Source organism: Quercus lobata, chromosome 2 (genome assembly GCF_001633185.2).
Source record: "Quercus lobata isolate SW786 chromosome 2, ValleyOak3.0 Primary Assembly, whole genome shotgun sequence".
In the NCBI taxonomy this organism is placed as follows: domain Eukaryota; kingdom Viridiplantae; phylum Streptophyta; class Magnoliopsida; order Fagales; family Fagaceae; genus Quercus; species Quercus lobata.
The window spans coordinates 51,648,015-51,673,600 of NC_044905.1; the positions used below are offsets into that span (position 1 = coordinate 51,648,015).

General features: G+C 40.2%; 1 protein-coding gene across 1 annotated transcript; it reads right to left on the minus strand.

Annotated features, from left to right (window-relative positions):
• Window positions 1–18,999: 18,999 nt before the first annotated feature.
• LOC115978157 lies at window positions 19,000–20,326 on the minus strand. Its single transcript, XM_031100178.1, has 3 exons — window positions 19,887–20,326; window positions 19,628–19,798; window positions 19,000–19,541 (listed from the first exon to the last, which is right to left on the minus strand). The coding sequence occupies exons 1-3, from the start codon at window positions 20,167–20,169 to the stop codon at window positions 19,033–19,035; spliced, it is 963 nt and encodes a 320-aa protein (XP_030956038.1). The 5' UTR covers window positions 20,170–20,326; the 3' UTR covers window positions 19,000–19,032.
• Window positions 20,327–25,586: the final 5,260 nt, after the last annotated feature.

The window sequence follows — 25,586 nt, forward strand, 5'->3', positions numbered from 1 at the left end:
GATGAGAATTTCCTTCCCACCCGAAGAGAGCAACTTCCCCTTCCAACCCGCCAATTTCAACCCCACTCTCTCTTTAATCTCTGCAAAGACTTGCTTTTTGGATCTACCTATGATGGAAGGGAGACCCAAATATTTATTGTGCCTTGAATCTTGCATAGGCCCTAAGATGTTAAAGATTGTTTCCTTGAGTTTAGGGGTTGTGTTTGGGCTGAAGAAAATAGAGGATTTATCTGAGTTGACCTTTTGCCCAGAGGCTGCCTCATATATCTCAAGAATCTCCTTGAGCTTCTCACATTCTTCCCTTTTAGCTTTACAGAAGAGGAGGCTGTCATCGACAAAGAAAAGATGAGTGATCCTAGGGCATCCTCTACTTAAAGATATGCCATTCAAAAGCTGGTTTCTAGCTGCATCATGGAGGAGAGCCGAGAGACCTTCGACACATAGAAGAAATAGGTAGGGTGAGAGGGGGTCTCCTTGTCTTAGCCCTCTAGTGGGGACAATATTACCAAAGGATTCACCGTTGATAATAACAGAGTAAGAAACAGAGGAAATACATCTCATAATTAAGCTAATCCACCCCTCATTGAACCCCATTTTCCTCATGACCCTTTCTATAAAACCCCATTCAACCCTATCAAAGGCTTTGCTCATATCAAGCTTCGTTGCCATAAAGCAGTCTTTCCCACTTCCATCTCTTGAGATTTGAAGAAATCAACATATTAATCATTCCATTAATAACAATAACAAAATATTTCAAATTTTAGAAAGATTCTCTTAACCAAATCCTAACCATAGTATGGTGATAAGGAATAATATTCAATCCAAAATTTTTGTTAACCATGATTAGAGTTTGGTCATGGGAATTTTTTCAAATTTTGAAATATTCTGTAACTAAACATAACAGAATGACTAAATGTATTGATTTCCAAAAACCTTAAGGGAAAGGAGTATTATTTATCTTAATATTTGGGGTGGGTTTTTTTTTTAATTGATTTTTTGAAATTCTCTTTCACAATGATTCCCCAAAATCATTTTTGAGGCACTTTTATAACTTGATTTCAAAAAAATCCACTTTCAAAAATGGTCATAAACCCATGTGTCCTCTAAAGTCATTTCCATGAAAAGCTTATACATAAACCATGAATTTTTCATTTCCAAATTGCCTTTTTTATAAAAACCCATGTGATTCATTGAGGAATATTTTCCAAGGAAACCCATAATAATTTTTTTTTTTTTTTTAAAGGCAAAACCACAATTTTAGTCTCTTAAGTTTGGTCCCTGAAGTTTAAAAAATGAACAATATTGATCCTTTTGTTAGTATTCTTACTTTTTTTTTTTTTTGAGAAATTCTTAGTATTCTTACTTATGTGGCTAACAAAGCAATGAAATGACCTTATTTAAGTGACATGATAGTTTTTTAATATTAAAAAAATTAAATGCATATCCCAACAAATAGCCAACTCAGCAAAACTTCTCGGTTACCTAAGGAGTCCCAAAACCCTTGTGGGCTAGCCACCATTCCCTTCCTCAATCCAACCACCAACAGCACCACCATCCCCAACAAGACTTCCAAAGATCATGATGTGAACACCACGTCCTCGAATCTCTTGGCTGTATGCCATAACAACAAGAAATTTTGCGTTTAACAACATCACCACAAAACAAAGCAAATTTTGCTAGAAAAGTAATAAAAAGTTTTAAGATGCTCACACTACACTATTGCTTCAATACCCATCACAGTTGGGGATATTTGCAGACTAGCATGGTGAGAGCATGGAATATAGTAAGTTAACACAAGTTTGAAAGGTATTTGCAAACTAGCATCTCGAGTTTTAGAAACTCGAGTTCTATATAAAACTCGAGGCTTAAAGACTCGCTTCCTACTTGCTGAATTGGACACTATTATGCCAATCGAGTCTTAAAGACTCGATTTGTAACTCGAGTTTTATAGACTCGATTTATGCTGTTGTTGCCCACCTACTTCAATTTCGTTTCCATGTTCTTCATCGTCATCATCTCTCTGCAACAATTAATCCCCAACAAGTTATTGCCTTTTGCCGGCGGAGGCAGCAACGACGGAGCTGGAATCAGACGTGGTGGCGATAATGGAGGCTGGAGTGAAGGAGCAGGAGGAGATGGGAACGAATTTGGTAATGATTCTTCTAAGTCTTTTGGGGGAGGATTTGGGCTTTTGGGTTTGCTTTTGAATGGATGGAGATCGAGGGTTGCTGTAGATCTACAATTTGCTTTCAAGGTTCTAATGGAAGAGTTAGTGGATGTCACTGCTTGTGTTCTTGGAGACATGGGTTGCCGCCGTTTGCATTTGAGGGTTTGAGATCCACTGAAAGAACAGGGGAAGAAGAAGAAGAAGAAGACGAAGGCTGATCTGAAAAGAAAATGGTGGAACTCGAATTTCTAAAACTTGAGTTCTATGTGGATTTTTTTCCATGTCAGATCCCACCACTTACAAATCGAGACTTAGAAACTCGAGTTTTATCTTGGAACTCGAGTTTTAGACACTCAAGATGTTAGGAATTTCCACATTGTTTTGAAGCATGACAACTAACTAAATTCTTTGATATTTAAGGTTATTTGGAAAAAAAAAAATCCATCACAGTTTAAGCTTTTATAATTCAACTTTGAACATTACCCCAATACCGTATAACTAAAAGAAAAAGAAAATAAAATAAAGACCCAGACTAGTAATAACCTAAAACTAAGATTCGAACAATCTCATAGGTCTCCACACATCCCATGGCATTTGACTTCAAAGTTTGAACGGAGATTGTTGGAAAAATAGTATGGAGTGAATAAGAAATTGACTCCTAATGTGATTCCGTGGACGTAGGCAATTTGTCGAACCACGTAAATACTGTCTTGTGCCTGTGATTGTTTTTTTCTTTGATGTGTGTTTTCTCTATTTTTGTTTCTCACAGGTTAGGAAAATCGGTTTTATTTCCCTACAACTAGTATCAGAGCTTAGGGTTAGGTTTGAGTGGGAGCAATGGCAAAGGAAGCAGGAAAGACGTCTGGAATAGAAAAGTTTGATGGCACAAACTTCGCGTATTGGAGGATGCAGATTGAAGATTATTTCTATGGGAGGAAATTGCATCTGCCTCTTTTGGGGACAAAACCTGAGACTACGAAGGCTGAGGAATGGGCTCTTCTTGACAGACATGTACGGGGAGTTATCAGGTTAACTCTATCTAGGTCTGTTGCACACAACGTTGTAAAGGAGAAGACCACAGCAGATTTGATGAAGACTTTGTCTGGTATGTATGAAAAGCCGTCAGCAAACAATAATGTGCATCTGATGAAAAAACTGTTCAATTTGAAGATGGCATAGAATACATCAATAACACAACATCTGAACGAATTTAACACTATCACAAATCAATTATCGTCTGTAGAAATTGATTTTGATGATGAGATTCGTTCTCTGGTCGTCTTGGCTTCTTTGCCAAACAGTTGGGAGGCAATGAGGATGACAGTAAGCAATTCTATAAGAAAAGAAAATCTCAAGTACAATGATATACGAGATTTAATTATGATTGAGGAGATTCGCAGAAAAGATGCAGGTGAAACCTCAGGATCTAATTCTGCCCTAAACCTTGAGACAAGAGGCAGAGGCAATGACAGAGATTTAAATCGGGGCAGATCAAAATCTAGAAATTCTAATCGGAACAGAAGTAAATCTAGATCAGGCCAACAAGTACAATGCTGGAACTGTGGGAAAACATGTCACTTTAAGAGGCAATGCAAAAGTCCTAAGAAGAAGAATGAAGATTATTCTACTAATGCTGTAACAGAAGAGGTACAAGATGCATTACTTCTTGCAGTAGACAGTCCACTTGATGATTGAGTTTTGGACTCAGGAGTTTCATTTCATACCACTCCACATCAAGAAATCATACAGAATTATGTTACAGGTGATTTTAGTAAGGTGTATTTGGCTGATGGTTCAGCCTTAGATGTTGTGGGTATGGGAGACGTCCGGATATTGTTGCCTAATGGGTCTGTTTGGTTACTAGAGAAGGTTCGACATATTCCTGACTTGAGGAGGAATCTGATTTCTGTTAGACAACTTGATGATGAAGGGCATGCAATACTATTTGTTGGTGGTACTTTGAAGGTTACAAAGAGAACTAGGGTATTGGCTCGTGGAAAGAAGATTGGTACTCTATATATGACCTCAAGTCCAAAAGACACAATTACAGTTGTTGATGCAAGTATTGATATAAGTCTATGGCACCTCAGACTTGGTCACATAAGTGAGAAAGGGATGAAGATGCTACTATCAAAAGGGAAACTACCAGAATTGAAGTTCGTTGATTTTGACATGTGTGAAAGATGCATCTTAGGAAAGTAAAAAAATATGAGCTTCTTGAAAACTGGTAAGACACCGAAAGCTAAAAAATTAGAGTTAATACACACTGATTTGTAGAGGCCTTCTCCGGTTGCATTCCTTGGAGGTTCAAAGTACTATATCACTTTCATTGATGATTCAAGCAGAAATGTATGGGTTTATTTTCTGAAAAATAAATCTGATGTATTTGAAACTTTTAAGAAATGGAAGGCCATGATTGAGACAGAAACAGGTTTGAAAGTAAAACGTTTGAGGTTAGATAATAGAAGAGAGTACATAGATGGAGGGTTCAGTAAGTATTGTGCTGCACATGGAATTAGGATGGAGAAGACTATTCCTGGGACACCACAACAGAATAGTGTGGCTGAACGCATGAACAGAACTCTCAATGAGCGTGCTAGGAGTATGAGATTGCATGTTGGACTACCAAAAACTTTCTGGGCTGATGCTGTTAGCACTGCAGCTTACCTAATAAACCGAGGACCATCAGTTCCCATGGAGTTCAGACTTCCTAAGGAGGTTTGGAGCGGTAAAGAGGTAAAGTTTTCACATTTAAAAGTTTTTTGTTGTATTTCTTAAGTTCATATTGATTCTGATGCTCGTAATAAACTTGATGCAAAATCTAAAATATGTTTTTTCATTGGCTATGGTAATGAGAAATTTGGCTATAGGTTTTGGGATGAACAAAATAGGAAAATTATCAAAAGTAGAAATGTGATATTTAATGAACAGGTTATGTACAAGGACATGTCAACTATAGTGTCAGATGTTACAGAGATAGATCAAAAGAAATCTGAGTTTGTCAACTTAGATGAATTGACTGAAAGAACTATTTAGAAAATGGGTGAAGAAGATAAGGAGAATGTAGATTCATAGGTAGATCAGAGTGCACCTGTAGCTGAAGTCCGTAGATTTTTCAGGAACATTAGACCTCCACAGCGTTATTCACCCGCTCTAAATTATTTCCTGTTAACTGATGGTAGTGAGCCAAAGTGTTATGATGAAGCCTTGCAAGATGAGAATTCAAGCAAGTGGGAGTTAGCCATGAAGGATGAGATGGATTCCTTATTGGGGAATTAAATATGGGAACTGACTGAATTGCCAGTAGGAAAGAAGGTTTTACACAACAAGTGGGTATACATAATTGGGGAATTAAATATGGGAACTGACTGAATTGCCAGTAGGAAAGAAGGTTTTACACAACAAGTGGGTATACATAATAAAGAATGAGTATGATGGTAGCAAACATTACAAGGCCAGATTAGTTGTTAAATGGTTCCAGCAGAAGGAGGGCATTGACTACACAGAGATATTTTCTCCAGTTGTAAAGATGTCAACAATTAGACTGGTATTGGGAATGGTGGCTGCAGAAAATTTATATCTTGAGCAGTTAGATGTGAAGACGGCATTCCTTCATGGTGACTTGGAGGAAGACCTTTATATGATTCAGTCAGAAGGAAGTGGGTATACAGAATAAAGAATGAGTATGATGGTAGCAAACATTATAAAGCCAGATTAGTTGTTAAATGGTTCCAGCAGAAGGAGGGCATTGACTACACAGAGATATTTTCTCCAGTTGTAAAAATGTCAACAATTAGACTAGTATTGGGAATGGTGGCTGCAAAAAATTTATATCTTGAGCAGTTAGATGTGAAGACAGCATTCCTTCATGGTGACTTGGAGGAAGACCTTTATATGATTCAGTCAGAAGGGTTCATTATTCAGGGACAAGAGAATCTAGTTTGCAAACTGAGAAAGAGCTTGTATGGCCTAAAACAAACTCCTAGATTGTGGTACAAGAAATTTGACAGTTTTATGCATAAAATTGGGTTCAAGAGATGTGAAGCTGATCACTGTTGCTATGTTAAGTCTTTTGACAATTCTTACATAATATTACTGTTGTATGTGGATGATATGCTTATGGCAAGGTCTAACATTGAGAAGATTAATAATATGAAGAAGCAATTGTCCAAACAGTTTGCAATGAAAGATTTGGGAGCTGCAAAGCAAATCCTTGGTATAAGAATCATTAGAAATAAGACTAATGGTACATTGAAGCTTTCATAATCAGAGTATGTGAAGAAAGTTCTCAGCAAATTTAACATGAATGAAACAAAACCAGTGAGCACACCTTTGGGTAATCATTTCAAACTAAGCAAAGAACAGTCACCAAAGACAGAAGAAGAAAGGGACTATATGAGCAAGGTGCCCTATGCCTCAGCTATTGGCAGCTTGATGTATGCTATGGTGTGTACAAGGCCAAACATTGCACATGCAGTGGGAGTTGTGAGCAGATTCATAAGTAGGCTAGGAAAGCAGCATTAGGAGGCAATTAAGTGGATTACGAGATATCTGAGGGGTTCATTAGATACATGTCTTTACTTCACAGGTGCAAGTTTGAAACTGGAGGGTTATGTAGATGCTGATTTTGCTGGTGATATTGATAGTAGAAAGAGTACTACTGGGTTTTTTTTTACTCTGAGTGGTACAGCTATATCATGGGGTTCAAATCTATAAAAGATTGTCACTTTGTCTACTACAGAAGTTGAGTATGTTACAGCAACTAAAGTTGGAAAGGAGATGATTTGATTACATGGTTTCTTAGATGAATTGGATAAGAAGCAGGAGATGGGCATTCTACACAGTGACAGTCAGAGTACAATCTTTCTTACCAAAAATTCGACTTTTCATTCAAAGTCGAAGCATATACAAACAAAATACCACTTTATCCATTACCTTGTTGAAGATAAGCTAGTAATATTTGAGAAGATTTGTGAATCTAAGAACCCGGCAGACATGTCGACTAAGGATGTCACTATTGAGAAGCTGAAGCTATGTGCAGCTTCAATTGGCCTTCTAGCTTGAGGACAAGAGGATGAGTTGCAGGGATGAGGGATTGTGTTTTGGAGGATTGCGGTTACTGTTAGTGATTGAACTAGTCTCCAAGTGGGAGATTTGTTGGGCTTTATAGAGCTTAGTTTTGTTTGATTCGGTTTGATGACCCGACCCAAATAACGTTGCGTGGTTTTTAATGAGAGATTTTCTGAGGCTTAGTAGTTATTTCTGAAACAGTGTGTCTGTTTAGTAACGTATATTTTCATAGTCCCTCATTTATGAAAAAGAATTTTTTGAGAAACTCTCTCAGAGAAAAAATATATTGTGCATTCATTTTAGTCAAAGAGAGAGAAAGAGACATAGAGTAGTTCGCAAAGCATGGATCTTGCGTGCTTCTTCTCCGTGCTGTAGATCATTTTATCCTGAAAGGCAAATGTTCGTGAGTTTCAAAGCACCACATATTATGTAAGGGCCGAAATCTGCTTTAAAAAGATTATGTCAAATACAAGACTTGATCTGAATCATTCATCCTTCACGCATATGGTCTATGAGTTTTTAATTATTTGCAGATTTTTTCTTATATATATGCATCATTTATTCATTGCTTTTGTTTATCACATCAATTTGTGTTATTACTTGTATTTAGATCTATATGTTGTTTTTTTTGCTTTATCACGAAAGTAAATTGTTGAAATATATCCAACAATCTTAAAGCAGATTTTCGGTTTTTTAATTTATTTTTGTGATTACTGTGAAAGGATTTGTAATTGTGTGTGCTTACGTTAATCTGTGAATTTTCTTCCTTGGGTTAAAGATGAAAATCGTGTTTATCAGTTTGGGCTTTCGGTTTACCGCAAACTGTTCGCTTATATAGTCTTTGGCACTTGATTACGTTGGTTTCGTTTTGACATTTGATCATTTATTTAATCCTGAATCCTGGAGACTGTTATAGAATAACCGTTTGACTGATTTGGTTTCGATGGACGATCTTCTGTTGGCTTCATCTTTAAATCTGGGTAGATTTTCAATATGGTAACATGTAATTCCCGAAACGGTTTGTTATAATTTTTTGTTTAAATTAAACAAAACAAAATAGTGCAATGATGATTTGCACGGTTGGAGAGGCTAGTACATATTGACGGTTTGATATTTGTGATTCGGATTGCACTAACATACTTCGAATTTTGAGATTCTTGTTGTCATTGCAATTTTCCCATTCGGAGGATCATTTTCTGGTCAAGAGGGAATATACCCTTTTAAAGATGAGACTTTTTGCTATAAGTTTGTATCTTGCTAACATATCTTTGACTTAATGAAAAGCATGTGTTGCTTGTTTGACTGTGATTTAATATCAACACATTCTTGCTGAGAGAATGTGATTCACTTTACCGTTTATTCATTGACCCATTGTTATATATTCTGCCATGGTAAATCTATTATAATTTATAGTCTTTATTGCAGTACAGAGTCTTGACCATAAAGGTATGATTTTAGACTTCTGTAAAATCTATGTGCCGGAGTATCAAATGTTTGACTATTGAATTTTGTGCAAGATTGCAATGGCACTAGTCACGTGCCCACGGCAGGGTGCTGTCACAAAAACATTATGGCAGGAGACAATATAACAGGATAATTAAAAGATCAATCAAGAATAATATTTAAACAACTTTGCAACAGAAAAGAGAAATGATAATATGAGTATGGCATAAATAAGTTAACAACAATGAAAAGAGCAGTGTTTATGCTGAAACAATCATGATAAAAGAGGGAAAGGGGTTTGGTCTGCTAGGCTTAGCACCTTGACAGATTTAAGTCCAAGAAGGGAACCAATCTCTAATGTGGGCAACCTCTTAAGGTAATCTTGTCATAGAAATTGCCCACTTTGGAAGAATTGACCTAAGTGGCTTATTCTTAAATCTCTTAGTTGACTAGAGGGTAGGCTGTTGAAAGGGAGAGAATGGAGCAGCTATTGGTGCATGCCTTATCACACTTTTGTTTTCTCACTTTCCTTCCTACTATCTCGTTTTCTTTCTTTCTTTTGCTTAACCTCTCTATTTTTCCTTTTCTCTTTCTAATTCTCTCTATGCTTCTATTCTTTCTTGTTTTTCCCCTTTTCCTCCGTTGTTGTTCATTGTGCACAGCTAGGACTTTTTTATACTATCTGCTGTAATAAGATTTACCATTTTACCCCTCAATTGCTTTTGGCTTGTTGTGGGTGCCCTTCCTTAGCCACCCACTGGTATTCTGGCTGCCCAGCCACCACTACTACCTTGGGTTAGCTATACCACGTTCCATTCCTAGAAAAAAAAGGAATTTTGTTTTATTTTTCTTATTTTCCGTAGCATTCCCATTCGGATAAGGGTTGGGTGCCCTCTCTCACTAACTTCTACTGTATGCACTTAGTGATTTCAGCTCATCTCTCCCTCTTTTAGGTGGTATGTCATCTTAGCAAGACATTTCCCCCAAAAGAGTTTGAGCGGGAATTCCAAAATAGACTTCTTCTTCTCCTCACTACCAGACCATACCCTCTCTTACCTTTGGCCCATGGCCCACCGCACCTGTATTGACTAGGTACAAATGAGTGGTGCCTAAGCATTGTGCATGCTCCATTCCCATGTGAGTTCATGGTTTGTCTGTCGTTCATGCATTTGCCATTGCCTGTGAGCCTATCTAGTCTTGTTGCGCGCTTCTGCTACTTATTTTTTAACCTTTTGTGGCGTAGGTGAGTCTGAATCTTCATTCTTTGCATTTCGTTTCCTTCCTGGGCTGGGTCTTGCTTGGGCACGAGCCCTTTCTTCTTCAAGTCGGCCCTTGTTTCCCTTTATTGTTGGTTTGTGGGCCAACTAGTATTCCTACCGCGCCACTCCATTGCTTCTGCCATGTTATTACTTGACTTGTGCTTGCTGGGCCTCCTTTTGGCCTACCATGTATTTTTCCTTTATTCAGTTCACATTGCCCAGTATTTCTGCTGGGTTAATTCTCATACCATTTTAGGCTTCCTCAGCCCATTTTATTCCTTTGGGCATCCTTAGCCTACTTTAGTCTTTTAGGCATCCTAGGCCCATTCCATTCTTACATTCTCATGGGTTTTTGCTAAATCTTTCGGGCTTCACCAACCCTATTACCATATCCTTTACTTTTCCATTTACTAGTTCCTTTCTTTGGGCTCCTCCGACCCATTTTTGCTTGGTTTCCATTTCTTATAATTTCCATGGGCATACTACTTCCTTCTCTAGACTCCCTTAGGCTCGTTTATTTTCTTTGGGGCCTTTTTTACTGTTTTATAGGCCTGTGGACCTATTCCTGCCATTCGAGTTTAATGGTTTTTTCTTACTTTGTTAATTCTTCTTCACTCTTTGTTATATTGTCGGACTTTTTCTTGCCATTGGCCCTTTTCTTTTTTTCCAAAATGGGCATCAACAACATTAAAAAATATTTGCAACTAATATATATAGTGAGAACAAACCATGGTGAAGAAGAAGAGGCCAAAGATCTTCCTACTTGTAAGGTGGTGTTTCTCTATAGGACCGTTGAGTTTCACACAATGGAGTAATAATTTTTTTTTTTTTTAAAGTGCAAGATAAAGAGAAAAATTCCTATGCGAGAGAAGAGAGGAGATAAAAAAAAAAATATATATATATATATATATATACTAAAATTTGTTGTAACTAGGATTCGAACTCTGGCGCTAATTCATTAAATGAGACGGATTCATTAAATCAAGTGTGTGTTTTCATTGGCTTTTGAAAACTAGAAACTGAAAACAGTCTTTTGTATGTTTTCAATTTCCTTTACAAATTGAGTTTTGAGAACAATTTTTGTTCTCTCTATTTTGGGTTGCTAAACAAGTTTTTTAGTATCAAAAAAAAGAAATTTGGGTTCGAAACAGAAAATAAGTGGTTTCTAAAATTTCATGATATCTATGAGATCTTAGGTTCGAAACATCTTGCCAGTATCTTGGATCCACCCCAAGGGATTACTATCTATAATAATCCGGTGTGTGTGGGAATTAGGGATTGCATATACTCAAGTGAATAGTCAGATATTCGAAGAGATATTTATTATACTTTCGTTTCTAAAAAACAGGTGATTCCTACAAAGCTTTTCCTAGAACTTGAAGATGACATTTTTTAGACTAATGAACCTAGGAAAATGCTTTCTAAGATGTTTTTCCATTAAAAATAGGTGTAATTTACTTTTCAAAAATTCATTTCCATCTAAAACTCATGAGAAATTGTTTTTTTTTTTTCACAAATTCTCATGAGATTTTTCAAAATTAAATCCCTTTTCAAATTATTCAAGAAAATATTCCCTTTTTTGAAGAATTATTTTTATGAAAATATTTCCTAAAAATATCTTCCAAGAATTCAAGGAATATTCCTTCCTTTTCAAAACCATTTTCTTTTATTTAAAAAAAAAAAAAAAGATATTGTCCCTAACTCACATCAATTGAGTAATTGAACACCCAAAAATCAAACAAACCAACATTTCCCCCCACCCCTAAACTAACCATTTTATTTTTGTCTCTTTTGCATGAGAATTACATAAGAGATAAATTTAAATAGTAATTGATGGTGTCATAAATAATCCCAAGTCCATAACTCGTCCACGTGTCTCGTCCAACGAAAGAAGCTACAATAGGCGATGAAAATTGCGAGCGTACTGGCGAACCTCGTCCATACATGGACGAGCAATACCTTGTGAGATCTATTTATCATTTATGAACGTCAAGCCTTCCAAGATGATCTCGTTCATCTTCCACTAAAGATGGACGAGATCATCCTGGAGGTGTCATCCATCCTGATTATGGATGGACGAGTTCATCGGCCCGTCCGACCTAGGTAACTTCCACAGCGGTTATGGAAGTTACTCCCAATTCGCCGAACTCCTCGACATTGGGAACGGTTCGTAAACAGATAAACCGTTCCACACACACACTATATAAGGCTTCTTCGATGAAAGGTAAAGGCATTCAGACACTTTTACTTTTTGAGAGAACATTTCTTCGTTACAGAGAGTTCAAAGTAACTGACTTGATCATCGGAGGATTTTTGGCCGGTCCCCCACCGGTCCCCTCTGATTCTGTGTCCTTTGTGTTACAGGAAATAGCCTAAAGATCAACGTTCGAGTCCTATCAACCCACTGATAAAGAGAGAATCATCAGTTGGCGCCGTCTGTGGGAAGAAATTGTTTCACAGTTTACTTCTCCGTGACAAAGGGTTTGATGGTTCGGACTAGATCAAGGGCTACTAGCCCAGGCCATCAGGGAAGCAGCAACCCGCATCGTGATCGCCAGTCTGCACCGGTCATGCAGTCATCTGCCCAACACGCACAATCAATGGCAGACGCTATGGCGGAGTTGACTCGCCAGAACCAAGAATTACGAATGGAGATTAATATGAGGAGGCAAACACATGAAGAACGTGAAGGTGGACAAACAGAGAGTCATGGCGGAAGAGAGAATACTGAAATTGGAAGCCAGTTTAGAGGCACCACTTCACGAACGGTACCACACTTGAAGGAAGAAATGGACCAAATGAAGAGAGTTATGGAGGAGATGAAGGAAAGTATGAAAAGGGCGAATCCGATAGAAGATTTGGTTCACAGAACTGATTCTCCCTTTACGGCTTCCATCAACGGTCATCCCCTACCATCAAAGTTCAAGTTGCCTTCACTGGATTCATATGATGGAACACGTGACCCGTTTGATCACATAGCCACTTTCAAGACCACCATGCATCTTCAAGGGGTGCCTGATGAGATAATGTGTAGAGCCTTCCCTACCACCCTTAAGGGTTCAGCGCGAGTTTGGTTTAGCAAGATACCCCCAAATTCGGTGAGTTCTTTTGAAGAGTTGAGTAAGTTGTTTGTTAACAATTTCATTGGAGGACAAAGGCACAAGCGTTCCTCCTCCAGTTTGTTGACAATAGAGCAGGGAGAGAATGAGAGCCTTCGGTCATTTATCACCCGTTTTAACAGAGAAGCTCTTAGTGTGGACGAAGCAGATGATAAGCTTTTACTGGCAGCCTTCCACAACGGGGTGAATTCGGATCTGTTTATACACAAGCTCTACGAAAAAGAGCCCCAGTCCATGGCCGAACTCGTCCATTCGGCTCAGAATTTTATGAATGCAGAAGATGCAATCATCGCCAAGAAGAGGAAGAGGTCCGAGAGAATGGATGCAAATCCCAGTCGTCATCACGAGCAAGGCACTCGTCCAAAGAAGGGACGGACGGATGAAAGGAGAGATCGAGAAAGTAAGAAGCCAGGCCTTCCAGTACGGAACCAGCAGTATACCCCTTTAAACGCCCCACTTGAGCAAGTCCTTATGCAAATCAAGGATGATCCTTCGCTGAAGTGGCCGGAGAAATTGAAGGGTGATCCCAACAAGCGCAACAGGAACAAGTACTGTCGCTTTCATAGGGATCATGGTCATAACACGGACGAGTGTTTTGACTTGAAGCAACAAATTGAAAATCTCATAAGGCAAGGGAAGTTGAGGGGCTTCCTTGGACGAGACCAGAGGGACGAGAAACAGAAGGGAAAGATGGAAGATTCATCGCAACCACCACTCGGAGAGATAAGAGTCATCATTGGGGGAAGTTCAACTGGCCGGTCGTCCAAGTCCAAGAAAGCATACTTGAAGGTAGTACAGAACGTCCAGCTTACCGGACGATCACCGAGAGCAATGTCTATGGACGAGCAGGCAATCACTTTCACGGACGAGGATGCTGATAGAATTCATCACCCTCATGATGATGCCCTTGTCATCTCCCTACTAATTGCAAACTACACAACCAAAAGAGTGCTTGTGGACAACGGAAGCTCGGCAGACATTTTATACTATCCAGCTTTTCAGCAGATGAGATTAGGACGAGACCAGCTCCGTCCAGTGAATTCCCCCCTAGTAGGTTTTGGTGGGATGAAGGTGCAACCAGTGGGTACCATTTCCTTATCCGCGGTAGTGGGGGCATATCCACAACAACTTACCAAGGACGTCAACTTCCTTGTGGTAAATTGTCCATCATCCTACAATGCCATCATTGGAAGACCAACTTTGAATAGCTGGAAAGCTGTTACCTCCACTTATTATTTATCAGTCAAGTTTCCAACAGAATACGGGGTAGGACAGGTACAAGGTGACCAACTGGCAGCAAGAGAATGTTACTTGGCCATGCTGGCCATGGATGAACAAGTTCAAGCAATGAATATTGAAGAAAAGAAGGTTGTAGCAGAGCCTACTGAAGCATTGGAAGATATTTCCTTGGATGAGGTTAACCCTGAGAGGTGTACCAGGGTTGGAGCAGATTTAGACGAGAAGATTAAAAAGGACCTCGTCCAATTTTTGAAGAAAAATATCGATGTGTTCGCGTGGAATCACGAGGATATGCCGGGAATAGACCCTAATGTCATTACCCACCGTTTGAATGTATGTCCTTCCTCTAAGCCTGTGCGACAAAAGAAGAGGGTGTTTGCCCCTGAGAGAGATAATGCCATCAAGGACGAGGTCCAGAAGCTGATGGTAGCAAAGTTCATTAGGGAAGTGTATTACCCTGATTGGTTGGCCAATGTAGTAATGGTCAAAAAAGCGAATGGCAAGTGGAGAATGTGCGTGGACTTCACTGATCTGAACAAGGCTTGCCCCAAGGATAGCTACCCGCTACCACGCATTGACCAGTTAGTAGACTCAACTGCAGGACACAAATTGCTTAGCTTCATGGATGCCTTTTCAGGATACAATCAGATAAGAATGGACGAGGCGGACCAAGAGAAGACATCTTTTGTAACTAGTCAAGGCTTATTCTGCTATAAGGTGATGCCGTTTGGCTTGAAGAATGCAGGGGCAACATATCAGAGGTTGGTCAACCACATGTTTCGTCCACAGATTGGGCGGAATGTGGAAGTCTACGTAGATGACATGCTGGTGAAAAGTCAAGACGAAGAAAGACATCTAGACGACCTGCAGGAGACATTCGAGACATTGAGGCAGTATCACATGAAGCTAAATCCTAGCAAATGTGCCTTTGGAGTATCATCAGGGAAATTCTTGGGCTTTATGGTATCCCACAGGGGAATTGAAGCGAATCCAGATAAAATTCAAGCAATATTGGACATGAAGCCACCGCAAAATACCAAGGAAATCCAATCCCTTACTGGACGAGTCGCTGCGCTTAACAGGTTTGTCTCTAAAGCTACTGATAAATGTTTGCCATTTTTTAAGGTTCTCAAAAAAGCATTCGAATGGACCAACGAGTGTCAGAGAGCTTTTGAAGATTTGAAAGTATACCTTACCATGGCACCGCTGCTGAGTCCATCAATGGAAGGAGAGGAACTATATTTGTACCTAGCAGTAACCCCGCATGCCGTGAGCTCGGCATTGATAAGAGAGGAAGATAAAGTGCAAAGACCTGTGTACTATACAAGCAAGGCATTGAAAGGAGCGGAAGGACGGTATCCGCAAATGGAGAAGTTGGCCTTCGCACTAATCACAGCATCACGGAAGCTGAGGCATTATTTCCAAGCACATGTCATTAATGTTATGACAGATCATCCTCTCAAAAAGGCAATGAATAGGCCGGAAGCTGCAGGACGATTAATCCAGTGGGCTGTGGAGCTAAGTGAGTTCGATATCAGGTATCTACCAAGGCATGCCATTAAAGCTCAAGCCCTAGCAGATTTTATTGCGGAGTTTACCCCAAGTCATAACGAGACAGAGGACAGTAAGAGATGGATCGTCCATGTGGATGGTTCGTCCACACGGCATGCAGGAGGAATTGGTGTGGTCCTGCAGTCCCCAGAGGGAGATAAACTGAAACATAAAGTCCGTCTACAGTACCAAGCGACAAACAATGAAGTCGAATATGAAGCCCTCCTCAAAGGGCTAGAATTGGCAAAGTCCGTGGAAGCAAAGTCCATATGTGTCATGGGGGATTCCCGACTGATCATGGGGCAAGTGAATGGGGCGTATGAGGCGAAGGAAGAACGAATGAAGAAGTATCTTGGTAGGGTGATGCGCCTTGTGAAAAGGTTTGAAAAAGCTGACTTCGTTCAAATCCCGAGGGAGGAGAACGTGGAAGCTGATACTATAGCGAAGGAGGCCTCAGCAGATGAATCATTAGAGAAGTCAGATGAAGTTCAATATGTGCCAAGTATAGATGCCCAGGAAGTACAGCAGGTTGATAACAGAGAAAATTGGATGACTCCCATTATATCCTATTTGAAAGACGGACGACTACCAGAAGAGAAGGACGAGGCCAGAAAGGTGAGGGTGAGGTCAGCTAGATACGTCCTTATGAATGGAGTTTTATACAAGAGAGGTTTCTCTCAACCTTACCTTAGATGTTTAGCTCCGGACGAAGCAAACTACGTGCTGAGAGAAGTTCATGAAGGGGCATGTGGCAATCATTCGGGAGCAAGATCACTTGTCCACAAGGTCGTCCGTGCAGGGTACTACTGGCCGAACATGCAAGCTGATGCTAAAGCATACGTTAAGGTCTGCGACCAGTGCCAGCGATTTAGCAACGTCCCCAGGCAACCATCAGAATACCTCACCCCAATGGTGGCGCCGTGGCCCTTCGCACAATGGGGACTGGACATTTTGGGTCCCTTCCCCTTGGGAGTAAGGCAGATGAAGTTTCTAGTGGTGGGCATCGATTACTTCACCAAATGGGTGGAGGCAGAACCGTTGGCAAATATCACACAACAAAACGTGAAAAACTTCGTGTGGAAGAACATCGTATGCAGATTTGGAGTGCCGAAGGTATTGGTGTCTGATAACGGACGACAATTTGACAATGCACTCTTCAAGGACTTCTGCTTACATTTTGGAATTCAGAACCATTACTCCTCGCCTGCACACCCCCAAGCCAACGGCCAGGCTGAAGTTGCAAACCGATCTTTGTTGAAAATCATCAAGACTCGGCTTGAGGGGGCAAAGGGAGTGTGGCCAGATGAATTACCAGGAGTTTTATGGGCATATAGGACCACAGTGAGGACACCTACAGGAGAGACTCCTTTCAAACTAGCCTATGGAAGTGATGCAGTCATACCTGCAGAAGTACATATGGCTAATCACAGGGTGATGATGTATCAAGACAAGGATAATGAAGATCAGCTTCGTTTGAACCTCGATCTAATAGACGAGGTAAGGACAAACGCAGAACACCGGGCAGCAAAGTATAAGAATCTCATGGCTAAGCAGTATGACGCGATGGTGAAGCCTAGGCGTTTCAACATTGGAGACCTCGTCCTGAGAAAGGTCTCTCTGTCGACCAAGAACCCAGCACATGGGAAATTGGGCCCAAACTGGGAAGGACCCTATAGAGTTATCAACTGTAAAAGGCAAGGATCCTACTACCTGGAGGCCCTGGATGGGAGAAAGCTGGAACATCCTTGGAACGTGGAGCACCTGAGGAGGTACTACCAGTAAGAGTGAACCTATGGACGAGACTGGGTCTTATCTGTCTAAATACCCTACTACTACGTATGATGCCGTTTGTGTTTGATACTATTATGATTGGTGCTGCTTATGTGTGGAGTTTGAAACTATGATCTTATTATTTATTATAGTTGTGTTATGGTTATGGACGAAGTCATGAAGTATGTATTTATTAAATAAAAAAGGCATCAGTGTGCATATGCCTTGTCTGTAAACAGTATTTATGTTATGTGCTAAATGTTGTGTGAAATTTCTCCATGATATTGTCGTCCAAGTCAATCCTCAAGAGGGTTGAAAAATCCAAGACGAACAAAATCTCTGGACGCAGAGATGTAACGTCTAAATTTTCTAAGGAAAAAACCACATCCACACTCGTCCAACTCATAGACGAGACAAAGCCAACTGAAACAATCCAAAACCTGGACGAGAGAAAAAGTTGGCAAAATAAGCAAGATGGTAAGTAAAATTAGTTTGCAAGTCCTAAGACGAATCAAGCTAATTGAAAATACTACCTGCTAAGACGAGTTAGACTACATGAAAAATATGTAATCTCGACATGGACAAGCTAAAGTTGGAGTTAAAATAGCTTAGCAACATTCGTCCAAGAAAATAAAATCACTCGTCCATGCAAAGATAATAAAAATTCATTCAAAGGGTGGACTTCCTACGTCCAAAAAACCCTGATTAGTTTGAAAAGCAAAAACTACTTAAAAACCCGTCCTAAAACCATGGACGAGTATAATGTATTCTTGTTACATAAAAGAAAGGTCCAAAAACAAAGGACCAAACAAAAAAAAAAGAAAAGAAAAACCACTAAGGTTAAAAGTCTCGTCCTAAGAAGGGGGAGCATTCACAACAGGTGCGTCCTGAGGCTGGGTACTAGCGTCGTCTTCCACGTTGACGTCATCAGAGCCAGTCTGGAGAAGAGAGCTTGTGGCAGCAGCAAGGTTAAGCTTGATTGCATTAAAATAAACTTCAGGGAAGTTCTCAATAGCGTCCATTCTGAAATCTTCAAAACCAGCTGCATAATTGTGATCCAAAGTGTCTGTATATTCTTTGGACGACTTGAACTCAGCCACAGCGTCCTCTTTTGCCTTGGAGAGACGAGCATTCAATTCATCGTTCATCTTCTGCAAATGATCAATGCGCGTATCCTTCTCCACTGCATCAGTCCTGAGCTCCTCAATCAGCTTGCTACGTTCCTTGACCTCGTCCTTAGCTTTTTCAGCAACCCCAACCCATTTTTTACACTCAGCATTCACCTGCTGAATCCTCGTCTCCAACAAGACTCTCGTCTTGTCCAGCTCTGTTGCCTGTCTAGACGCTGCTATAAATTTTGACATGGCCTATGAATAAACAAAGCAACATAGAGTGATTAAATAAGGAAAAGTGGCTAACCAAATAAGGATGAGAGATACTGGCATACCTTGAAGAGGTCATGGACGCCTGAATGCTCAAATTCCTTCAAGCCCATGTTATAGCACATGTTTATATCCTCGTCCTTGACAGCTATCTGGAAACGTTCCCAAGCCAGGTCTTCGTTCTCAATAATGCTCGTAGAAGGCTGGGACGAGCCAGGCGTGGTAGACTTGGCCAAAGGAGTTCTGGGTGGAGTCTTGGACGGCGTGGACTCCACTGGAGTGGACGAGTCCACATCAACTATCTGGGCGGCAGGCTGGGACTGGGGAGGTTTGGACTTGACCACCTTGGACGAGCCTGACTTAACCCTTTTGTCTCTACGACTGGGGAGCCCTTCCAAGTCAATGTTTTTTGGCAAGAACTTCCTTTTGTCCCCAGCCAATGGACGTGTCTGACCCTCAGGACGATCCTGGGTCTGACTCTCAGGACGTTTCCCCTCTCCTGCAATCTCCTTCCCTCTGTTCTCTTTCATTGTTGACATTCCTAAGACGAGATGAACAAGTTAGGAATGTATACGTAAAAAAGAAAAAGAAGAGGAAAAAGAAAAGGAGGTTTAGCTAAAAACTTACTTTTTCGCACAGTAACTTCGTGGGCGATAGCTTCGTCTGAAGGCTCAGGACCTAAACCCCACTTGGCTAGACGTCTAAGCGTGACAAGAGAACGAAAGCTCCTGTCTGTATGTAGACGAGCCCTGTGGACGCGGTCGCGGTGAAATTTGCTCAAAGACGGACGTTTGGCAGCTACAGCACAGTGAACAAACAAAGGTTAGAAATTATAAATATACCAAATAGAAGCGAGAATAAAAATAAACAAGGGGAAGGGACATACCTTCTGGACGAAGGTTCCCTAGGTCCCCAGTGTAAGGGGGAAAGGGATCCCTGCCAACGTCCACAGGGTTCCCTGCCCAGAAGCCTGAAACAAAAATGAACTCCGTCTTCCATTTCCTATCAGACGAAGCTAGGGATTTGATCAACCTACAATCATTCCCTCTAGCAGTAAACTGATAAAAACCTTCAGATTGACTTATGGCAGAAGGTTTATAACAATAAAGGAACTCGTCCACTGTAAGAGGACGGTCCCTACCAAAAACTTCCCTCCACAAAATTTGCATGGAGATAATTAGTCTCCATGCGTTAGGATTGAATTGACAAACACCTAAACCTAACTTAACTAATAACTCTCTAGCGAAGGCATTTAAAGGAAACCTAAGGCCACCTAAGAAGTAAGATTCATAGACGCCTATACCAAAACGGGGCTCACAACACCACTCTCCACGGGCGGGCAGCCTAGGGTTAAACTCGTCTGGGATTTGATACCAGGATTTAAGGCTATTTAACCTCTGTTCGTCCGTCTTAGAATGGACGCCTACAGCGCAACTGAAGACGGTTTCTACCTCGTCCGTAGGATTGGACGGAGAACCAGCTTGAGAGCCAGAAGCTCTCCTAAGCTGTTCTTGGACGACCTCAATAGGGAGCCCAGGGGCCCCAGAAGAGTAGTTCTCGTCCGTGCTTCCTCCACTCTCATCACTAGCACTGCTAGAGTTAGACCTCTCACTAGTATCCTCACAGTACTCGTCTATAGCCTTATTAAGGCTATCAGTAGACGAGGAAGTAGCAGACATCTCTATTTAGAAACTTAAAACCTAAAGACGAGGGGAAGAAGAGTACCTGGCTCTAGACGGAAGAAGACTCTAGACGCAGAGGAACTCCTAGACGAGGCTCTAGACGACGGATGTCAAGGAAGAAAATTTCTGGAATGAAAAGGGTTAAGGGAGGCATTCCACTATTTATAGGATGATGACCTGGGTAATCGAAACGACCCAACCAATACGAAAGCGACACGTGGCATCTACCTCGGAAATATAAATCGACGGAATCAGTCGCCAATAAAAAAGTGACACGTGGTGCAAATAATAAAAAACCAATTACACCAGTACAAAGACGTTCAACCATTTGGACGACTCACATGGACGAGGGGGCAACTGATGGTGTCATAAATAATCCCAAGTCCATAACTCGTCCACGTGTCTCGTCCAACGAAAGAAGCTACAATAGGCGATGAAAATTGCGAGCGTACTGGCGAACCTCGTCCATACATGGACGAGCAATACCTTGTGAGATCTATTTATCATTTATGAACGTCAAGCCTTCCAAGATGATCTCGTTCATCTTCCACTAAAGATGGACGAGATCATCCTGGAGGTGTCGTCCATCCTGATTATGGATGGACGAGTTCATCGGCCCGTCCGACCTAGGTAACTTCCACAGCGGTTATGGAAGTTACTCCCAATTCGCCGGACTCCTCGACATTGGGAACGGTTCGTAAACAGATAAACCGTTCCACACACACACTATATAAGGCTTCTTCGATGAAAGGTAAAGGCATTCAGACACTTTTACTTTTTGAGAGAACATTTCTTCGTTACAGAGAGTTCAAAGTAACTGACTTGATCATCGGAGGATTTTTGGCCGGTCCCCCACCGGTCCCCTCTGATTCTGTGTCCTTTGTGTTACAGGAAATAGCCTAAAGATCAACGTTCGAGTCCTATCAACCCACTGATAAAGAGAGAACCATCAGTAATTACCTTTAAAAGGATGAGTTAAGCCCTTTGTGCTTAATTCCCCTATGCTTGCACCGAGATTTTTATACCACACATCTATTATTTGAAAATACATAACTCACATCAAAATTTTCAAATAATAGAAGTGTGGGATTTACCACATGATATGGGTCTAATCTGTAACAACTAATTTATAAAGATGAGTCAAGGACTATCTAATTAATGGAAGAATCCTAGATGAATAATAACAAAAATACTTAACAAGAAATAAGTGGGAAACTTGTGATGATATATTACATAATCGTCTGTAGATATACTGAGGACAGGTTACAACAATATTGAGTTACACTATGTATCCTTAAGTTTTGATCTTAACACTTTCTCTCTCTTTTTTTTTTTTTTTTTTTTCTGGATCCCTTGTGCATGGGGGATTCATCCCTATTTATACTCTTGGAGGCACCCTCCTTGTCATTCACCTACAGGGCCTATATTAAGTGGGGAAGATAATTGTTTCATCCCTTCTCTTTCCCTTTCTTTTGAGATAGAAATAGGTGGTAATCAGGCTGTTGAGCACTATTCTACTTTGTCATTCAACCATTAATGTGTCATTGTTGGTAAGTGAAAAGCATTTAATGCTGAGGGAGTGGTTGCTTCCTCCAAAAACTTCCTTCTTCAGCCTTCTTGGATTGCTTATTGTTTGGCTAGCATGAATCCTTGCCTATATTCTGCGCATTGGACGAGCCTTGACAAGTCATTGAGGAGGGAATGCTCTTCGGATATATTCCAAAGGATGGATCCTTGTCGGACGTTCTTTCTCGGGATTTGTAAAAGTTGTCTCCTCCACTGGGGCCTTTTTCGATTAGGTCCAACCTCATTGGTCTAAGTCTTTTCCCTTCTTCTGGCTTTTGGGCCTCTTAGCCCAGGCCCGTTTTCCATAATTGGATTCTCCCCCCACGATAGACATTAGGAATGAAATCAAAATAAGATACTATCTTAGAATATGCATTGTGGGGTGCCTTATACCTTCCCCACACATGATAAAACTTCCAAATCCATGTCTTTGGTTCAAGACATTTGCCTTACCCTTTAACTTAGGAACCACCCTTAGGGTAACCCTTAGTTAATAGGAGAAAATGGATTAGACATAAGTGACCATTCTACCATTCATAATTGGGGTAGGGTAGCATAGGTTTTATATATAAAAAAGATCATAATATTGGCGATCACTTCCACACTCATTTCTTATATTTTTTTTGGCGATTTTAAATAAATTGTCACTTTCTTTATTGATAGTAATATAGGTGTATAGAACAATATAAAAATTTAGTCAGTAACTTTACATATAAAAAAAAAGAAGAATAAATGTAAAAATAAAAAATATTATATAATGAATATTTAAATATAAATATCAATAAAGGACCTAAGCACAATTGTGATCATTTGAGGGTTGTGAGGTTTCCTCATTGTGATAATAATAAGATAAGAATATAAAAGTATTTGAATTACCACCATATTAGAATAATTGCTACACTTATTGATAACAATGTGGTGATGTTGGGAATGTTTCCTCGAGACAAGGATAATTGCTACACTAATCGTTGGGTTTGTGTTTTATCAAGGAGGGGGTCCTAGTGGACAAGCTTAATTCTAAACTTCAGGGTTGGAAGGCTAAGCTTCTCTCTTGGGCTGGTAGAACTACCCTAATTTCTTCAGTCCTCCAAACTCTGCCCTTATATACCATGGCTTGTTTCAAAGTTCCTAAAAGCATTTGTAACAAGATGGATGCAATTACTAGAGCCTTTTGGTGGGGGCATGATTTAGGAGTTAGGAAAATGCACTTGCTCAATTTGGACAATATTTGTACTCCAAAGAAGGATGGTGGCATTGGATTGAAGAAATTCAGTATAATGAACCAAGTCATGTTAGCAAAGCAATACTGGAGAATCAGCCATAATCCACAATCCTTCATCTCCAGAACCTTTAAGGCCAGATACTTCCCAAGGAGTTCCATCCATGATTGTAAGCCTAAATCTCATCATTCCTGGTTTTGGAGAAATATCATTGACCTAAAAAAAAAAAAAGCTAAAGGAGGGTGGATGGCTTATAGGGTCAGGTCATGATATTCCTCTTGATCATCCTCCTTGGTATCCCCTCCAAACTGATAACCCTAACTTCAGGTTTGGTACAGTGGTTGATCTAATTGACTGCACTTCACACACATGGAAGCCTGGTTTAGTCAGAACAGTTTACCTTCCCCAGGTCAGTTCAGAAATTCTTAGGATCCCAATTTCCAAGATGGGAGCAAGTCCTGATATCCTAGTGTTCTAGCTTGGGCAACTATAACGTCAAGTGTGCTTACAATCTTCTGCATAGGGACTCAACTAGCTTTAATGAAAATCGTAGTAGGCAACATAATGTCCATCTAGCTTCTTGGAAATTGGTTTGGAAGATGGGAGTCCCTTTGAAGGTTTGCAACATTATGTGGAGGTTGCTGCATGATAGTCTACCAACTAAGCTTATTTTGAAAAGAAAAGGGATCCCTATTGAAAGTGGTTGCCCTTTGTCATTTGTTTCTTAGATGCACCTTTGCGAGAGCAGTTTGGCATGGATCTGCCTTGGCAATCCACATCTCTGATCAAACACAAACTTCAATTCAAGATTGGATAGGAGCATCCCTGTTTAGACATAGACGATTGGATCAAACCTCTATGCATTGTCTGCAAGCTATCTTTACTACCCTCTGGACAATTTGGACTCATAGAAACTTGGAGATTCATGAAGGAAAACAACCCAATCCTGTTGAAGTTTTTCTAACGTCTCAATCCCTTCTTTGTAGGTACAAGGATGCTCTTAGCACTTGCTCTAATCCTCCTCATAATCATGCAAACCAGGCAAGAACTCAGTAGTGTTTTCAAGGTCCTTGGCAGTTGATCATCAATGTTGCTGGTGCTAGGTAGAAGAAAGCTAAAAGATGTGGATTTGCTTATGAAGCCATTAACATGCAAGAGACTGCCCTTTTCCATGGTGCCTCTACTTGCACATATGACTCAACCTTCAATGCCATCCAGGAAGCTAAGGTAATTGCAGCTATGAAGGCCAGAAATCTAGGATTCACCCACGTTTTGTTTCTCAGTGATAACAAGAGATCAACCTAGGTGTCCAATAGAGAGGTAGCTCCCAGTTGGCAGGAAAGGATTTTGTTAACTAATTTGTCCCACCTTAATCAGTCTAGTTTCTTTTATATTATAGGTAATGTGTATAATCTGGCGAACTTGGCTACTAGTGTGCCACTGCATTTTAGTTGGGTGAGCCCAACTCTTTTGTAATCTTGTGTTTCTTGGAATGGTATCACAAAAAAGGAGGGGGACCTTACTGCAATAAGTTTTTATAACTTTTGATCATCCTCTATCTTATGTGCTGCCTTTGTTATTTTAGACAACTTTGATACGTTTATTGACCACAATGGTTATATTGAAACCACTATTTTAAAAACCATATTGGATCGGCCAGTTCAATCAGGCACCAGTCTGGTTTGGTAAAATCCCTCAAAACCAGTAAAAATCAGTCAAAAATGGGGGAACCAGGACACAAATTGGTTCTTTGACTGCACTGGATTGAAACTTATGTATCTTAGTCTTTGAATGGAATCCAATTTACCTAAAAAAATAAAAAAATAAATTAATGGACGCACATGCAAGATTATTAACTTGTATGGGTCTCACATTTACATGTCAAAAGAGTGCTACGAAATTTATTTTTGAGTTGGGGCATTATTGCTCTTAATGTAATCCAACCAATTCAAAATTCCTTGACCTCTCCTAACTAGTTCATAGAATAAATCATTGCTAAGACTAAAGTGATTTTAAACTCCTTTATTTTATTGGCATATAAACTTAGACGAATTTTGTGGCATATAATATTGTTACATGGGCACTTTTTGTAACATTGAGGAAAACTTTTTTTTTTTG

Coding starts and splice junctions, on each gene's coding strand:
- LOC115978157 (XM_031100178.1), bottom strand. CDS start 20,169: ATGCAAATTTTGTGGAGGGAAGTTTTTGGTAGGGACCGTCCTCTTACA. Junction 19,799..19,886: donor AGGGAACCTTCGTCCAGAAG/GTATGTCCCTTC, acceptor ACTGTGCTGTAG/CTGCCAAACGTCCGTCTTTG. Junction 19,542..19,627: donor CGAAGTTACTGTGCGAAAAA/GTAAGTTTTTAG, acceptor ATCTCGTCTTAG/GAATGTCAACAATGAAAGAG.